Source organism: Gracilinanus agilis, unplaced genomic scaffold (assembly GCF_016433145.1).
Source record: "Gracilinanus agilis isolate LMUSP501 unplaced genomic scaffold, AgileGrace unplaced_scaffold39340, whole genome shotgun sequence".
Classification (NCBI taxonomy): domain Eukaryota; kingdom Metazoa; phylum Chordata; class Mammalia; order Didelphimorphia; family Didelphidae; genus Gracilinanus; species Gracilinanus agilis.
In genome coordinates this window covers 1-5680 of record NW_025372846.1, presented here as the reverse complement: position 1 = coordinate 5680, position 5680 = coordinate 1, and the positions used below count along the sequence as shown (strand labels likewise).

The window sequence follows — 5680 nt, the reverse complement described above, 5'->3', positions numbered from 1 at the left end:
TCTCCCTCCCTCCCCTCTCTCTCTCATACTCTCTCATTCTCTCTCTCCCCTCTCTCTCTATGTCTGTCTCTGTCTCTCTCCCTCTCCTCTCTCATACTCTCTCTCCCCCCTCTCTGTGTCTGTCTCTCCCTCTCTCCCTCCCCTCTCTTCCATTCTCTTTCCTTCTCTCTCTCTGTGTCTTTCTCTCCCTCCCTCCCCTTTCTCTCTCATACTCTCTCTCCCTTTCTCTCTCTCCCCCCTCTCTCTGTGTCTGTCTCTCCCTCCCTCTCTCCCATTCTCTCTTTCCTCTTCTCTCTCTCCCTCTCTCTCCCTCCCCTCTCTCATTCTCTCCCCCCATGTCTGTCTCTCCCTCTCTCCCTCCCCTCTCTCATACTCTCTCTCCCTTTCTCTCTCTCTCTCTTTCCTTTTCTCTGTCTTCCCTCTCCCTCCTCTCTCTCATTCTCTCTCTCTCTCCCCCCTCTCTGTGTCTGTCTCTCCCTCACTCTCTCTCTTTCCTTTTCTCTCTCCCCCCTCTCTCTCTGTGTCTGTCTCTTTCTCTCTCTCTCCACACACCGCCCCCCCCCCCCCCCCAGCCTCCATTCCCTTGTGCCTTCACTTAAGTTCCTTTTCCCTCCATTCGTGGAGAAAATGGGGCAGGGAGGGGATGAGTTATCGTGATACATTTTGAGATTAGAAGGGATCTTAGATCAAGTCAAACCTCATCTCATAGCTGGGGAAACTGAGGCACACATAGAGTGACTTGTACCTGGGATCACACGGGTAGTCTGAGAGGGGCTGAGAAGCCAAGCCTTCCCCATTCCAAGTCCAGTGCTGCCCCTCAAGTCTCTTGGACGCCTGACATTCAGTTCTAAGGGAAATCAACAGTCCCTTTCTGTGTGCCAGGCACTTTGCTAGCACCAGGGGTACAGATGTTCTTGTGTTCTAAGGTTCCTTCCTGGCTTTGACAGCCGCCCTTCTCAGTTCCCTCTTGGCTCCGACGGCCTCTTTCTGGAGTCCCTCCTGGCCTCAGCCGTTCTGGCCTGTTCGTCCTCTGTCTCCGTTGTTCTAGCTCGATTTCTCTGACTCTTCCCCTTAGCTCTGCTCTACCTTTTCTCCCTCCCGCCCCCCTCGTGGCCTTCCTCTGTCTCCACACGTATGTAGCCCCCGGCCTGTGTGGTCCTTGGCATGTGCCCCCATCGCTTAGCCCTCACACTCTTCTGCCTTGGAACCGATCTTCAGGATTGAAAGTGTCACCCGAACTCCCGTCCTCCGGAAACTGATGCCAAGAACCTGGCCCTCAGAGCCCTCCAAAACCCGCTCGGCTCCGTGCCCACGCCAGTTTGTTTCTTTTTTGAGCCCTTACTTTCTTCCTTCAAATCGAGGCTAAATATCATCCAATGGGCTCTTTTCTTTTAAACCCTCACCTTCCACTTTAGAATCAATACTGTATACTGGTTCCAAGGCACAAGAGAGGTGAGGGCTACACAGTGGGGGTGAAGTGACTTGCCCAGGGTCACCCAGCCAGGTGAGGCCAGATTTGAACCCAGCACCTCCTATCTCCAGGTCTGCCTTTTTACCCACTGAGCTGCCTCGCTGCCCCGGGCACACTCCAGTTTTCCAGGCTTACACACTTGCTCTTCTATCCAGTGGCACTGGGCTCCATGCTGTTCCAGGAACAAGACTCCCCATTCTCTAGCTGCCCGGACTGCTCTCGCTCAGTCTCCTGCCTCACTTTCCCCGGCTTTCTTTAGATCTCAACTAAAACCCCACCTTCCCTCCGACCCCTCTTAATTCTTTCCTGTCCGCAGACCGTTGGGCCATATTACTTCGCTGGTTCCCCCCATGCCACCGTAAGCTGCTGGAGGGCCCCTGTGGCTCACTGCTGATTGCTAGAGAGCAGAAAGGGGCTCCTGCTCCCTCCCAGAGACCTGGGTCAGCTTCCTGGCACACTGGGGAGGAGAGGGATACCCACAATGCCACAGAGATCAGAGAAGCCAGAGCCACTCGGCGACTCTGGACGCAGGCTCAGGGCTGCCCTGTTGTTACATTTTTAATGCTTCTGCTGTCTCAGCTTCTGGGAAATGGGCTGGGGAAGGGCTGTGGGGGAGGAAACAGGACCTGGACCCTGAACGCTGGGCCAAGGGAAACAGACAGTGAGTCCCTGCCAGCCGTCCCCTGAGCCAGAAAAGAGGGTGAGGCGCGGCGTGTGGGGCAGTGGACGGAGGGACAGCCAGGGAATCCTAGGACCCAGCTCAGGCCCCCGGGGCGGCCAGAGTGACTTTATCTGGGAGGCGGCCCAAAGGCCCTGCTACCTGGAAACCTCTGATTCTATGAGAGAGGCCGGCCGATGGAGCCAGGAGGAAATCCTTGGGGTGGTGGGGCTGATGCGGCTCCTCGGGGCAGAGATGAGGCCAGGAACGGGTCAGCCTAAGCCCCTGACAGATGGCCGCAGAGGAGGCTTGACCCCCTGGACGATGTTGGGGGAAATACCCAGAGAACTATGAGGTGTGGTCAAGAAAGGTAGCTCAGTGCATAGAGCCAGGACTGGAGGCGGGAGGTTCTGGGTTCAAATCTGGCCTCAAACACTTCCTAGCTGTGTGACCCTGGGCAAGTCACTCAACCCCAAATGCCTAGCCCTTCCTACTTTTTTTTTTTTTTTAAAACCCTTAACTTCTGTGTATTGGCTCCTTGGTGGAAGAGTGGTAAGGGTGGGCCATGGGGGTCAAGTGACTTGCCCAGGGTCACACAGCTGGGAAGTGTGTGAGGCTGGATTTGAACCCAGGACCTCCCATCTCTAGGCCTGACTCTCCATCCACTGAGCTACCCAGCTGCCCCCTCTTCCTACTTTTCTTAGTATTCATTCTAAGCCAGAAGGTGAGGGTTTTTTATTTTATGTTTAATCTTTTTTATTATTTTAATAAACAGTAACGTAATAGTAAACGCTCTATTTTATTTTAATAACAAAGAAGTTATTAATAATACATGAATTAATAAAGGATAAATTTAAAGATAATAAATAGATCAAATCCATAAGTTTTCCAAAGTTATATGATTCCTATGATCTCCGCCCAGGAAGGGTATTTTTTTTTTTAAAGGAAGGTAGAGACACAGACAGGTGTGGTGAGCTCTGTGGCCTTGGACAAGTCACTTTACCTCTGACTGCCTCGGTTTCCTCTTCTTTAAAGTGGGGATAATAATCTCTTCCTTAGAGGGCTGCTGGGACAATCAAGCGAGAGGATCTCTGTAAAATTCTTAGCAAGCCTACAGTATAAACCGAAAGGCCGGCCGGCTGCTGTTATTATCGTGTCATTAGGGCCCAGCCTCCATGGGGACGGATGAGGAGGACCCACGCTGGGCCTCTCCCCGACCCCCTTTCCAAAGCCATCCCGGATTTCCGCTGCGGGGGCAGGAGTATGCTTATTACTGGCAATTAATTAATTAACGAGGTGGCGAGGCCAGCAGCTAAAGGATCTCAAAGCACTTTTGCTAAGTGAGCTCAGCCTACATCCTGCCCCACCCCGGAGGGGACCCCGTTTTACTAGAAGGCTGGGAGGGGCAGTCTGGGCTGGGGCCCGGAGCCAGTCTGGCGGGAACCCAAGCGTCCTGCCTCCCAGCTCCTTCCTAGAGCCGGAGGTCCCGGCCTCCGAGACCTTCCTAGCTGGTGACCCAGATTCCCCTGCGCTCCCCCTGCTCGGAGGCCATTTGGGGCCCGAATGTCCTTCTCCTCCGCCTCCACCCCCACACCTGCACCGGGGCGTTCTCCCTCCGGGCTGCTCGCCAGTTCTGGCCTTGGCAGTCCAGGCCTCTTTCCCAGGCGGGCAACCCAGCAGAGATGGAGGCGGAGGGGGAGAAGAGGGACACGAGCTTCCCTCGCCTGGAGGCCCCGGCCCAAACGGTGACAGGTTTATGGGTGTCCGCTGGGTCCCCCACGCCCTTCCTGGCCCTCTGGAGCCCTCGGGCTTCGGGCCAAGCGGGCAGGGCCGGGGATCAGGACGCCTGGGTCCTGCAGACCTCAGTTTGCTCCCCCGCGTGCACCAGCGGCGGCCTCTGCTTCCTCCCAGAGCCAGGCCCGAGTCCGAGGGTTCCCTGCGGCTCCCGGCTCTGGCAGGAGTGGGCAGAGGGCCGAGCGAGGGCCTTTCCCTCTGGACCTCAGTTTCCCCATCTGTAGGGCGAGGGGGTCGAACGAGAACATCCGGCATTCTGCAGCCTACGCCGTGCCCTGCTCAGAGCCCTCCGTGGGTTCTCTGATCTCTCATCCCACCTCCTCCAAGAAGCCTTCCCTGACTGGCGCGTCTCCCAGCTCGCTCCCCAGTTCTGAGAGCTCGAGCGCCTCATCACCACGGGCCTCCCCTCCCGCCGTCTTAGAGTGACCGGCCCAGGGGCCTCCACAGGAGGAGGCCGCAGCCTCTCACACGTGCCCCCCTCCCGTCTCTCCCCAGGAGCCCAGAACGTGCAGGTTCAGGTGCCGGCCGAGGTGCGGGGCCTCCTGGGGAACGACGTGCAGCTGCCCTGCCGCCTCGTGTCTGGGGAGGCGAAGATCCAGGTGTCGCAGGTCATGTGGCTCCGCTGGGACAGGTACGGCGGCAGCCAGAGCGTGGCCGTCTTCCACCCCCAGCACGGCGCCAGCTTCCCGAACTCGGGACCCCACGGCCAGCGCATGGCCTTCGTCAGCGGGAACTCCAGGAAGACGGAGGCGGAGCTGGAGGACGCCACCCTGCTGCTGCGGGGGCTCCGGGCCGACGACGAGGCCAACTACACCTGCGAGTTCGCCACCTTCCCCTGGGGGAGCAGCAAAGGGGCCACGTGGCTGCGCGTGCTGGGTGAGGGGCGCGGCGCGGGGGGCCTCGGCGAGGAAAGAGGAGGTCACTCTAGGCCGGGGGCGGCCCCCGCTTCACCCAGCCGGGCGTCCGATCCGGCCGGGTCACCCTGGCCCAGTCACTCCCCCCCTTGCCAGCCCTTGGAGCCCCTCCGGGCTCCGGATTCTGGGGCGTAAAACAGAAAGCGTGTCGGCCTGCTCGGCCTCAAGCAGGCCTCGGAGTCAGGCCCGGAGCGTGCCTGGAGGTCGGCAAAACCGTGAAGGAAGGGCCGGACGTTCCGCGTCCTGCCCTCCTGTGGGCCCCGGGAGGCCCTTCTCCTGGCAGAGGACACCGCGAGCTCCGGGCCCCGACATCCTCCCGGCCCAGGCTGCCTCCTGGGGCCCCAGCGGGCCCCGGGCCAGGCTTCTACACGCACTCCTCCAGTCCCCTCGTGTGGAACAGGGGGTTGTCGGGCGTGGGGGGAGCGAGGGAATAAGAGGGGCGTCGGGCGTGGGGGGAGCAAGGCCTCACCGTTAAGCCCTCCTCTCTCCCCTCTAGCGGAGCCCCAGAACCACGCGGAGCCCCAAGAGGTGACCTTGGGCCCGGGCCCCATGCCCATGGCCCGCTGCGTCTCTTCGGGGGGCCGCCCGGCCGCCCGCATCTCCTGGTTTTCTCCCCTGGCTGGCAAAGGCACCGAGACCAGAACGGCAGGGCCCGAGCCCGGCACCTTCACCGTGACGAGCCGCTTCATCTCGGTGCCCACCCCGCAGGCGGACGGGGCGAAGGTCACCTGTAAGGTGGAGCACGAGGCCTTGTCCGAGCCCGTCCTGCTGCCCCTCACCCTGTCTGTGCGATGTGAGTGCCCCCCTCCCCCCTCGCCTCTCCCTGCCCGGAGCCCCAAAGCC

At 59.6% G+C, this 5680-nt stretch overlaps 1 protein-coding gene across 1 annotated transcript; it reads left to right on the top strand.

Annotated features, from left to right (window-relative positions):
* Positions 1 to 1787: 1787 nt before the first annotated feature.
* On the top strand, positions 1788 to 5630 carry LOC123255107 (nectin-2-like; the record flags this gene model as incomplete). Its single annotated transcript, XM_044683962.1, has 4 exons — positions 1788 to 1829; positions 3794 to 4046; positions 4419 to 4799; positions 5334 to 5630. Coding segments are annotated over 4 exons (973 nt in total), but the record flags the coding sequence as incomplete, so codon positions are not given.
* Between the last annotated feature and the right edge of the window lie 50 nt (positions 5631 to 5680).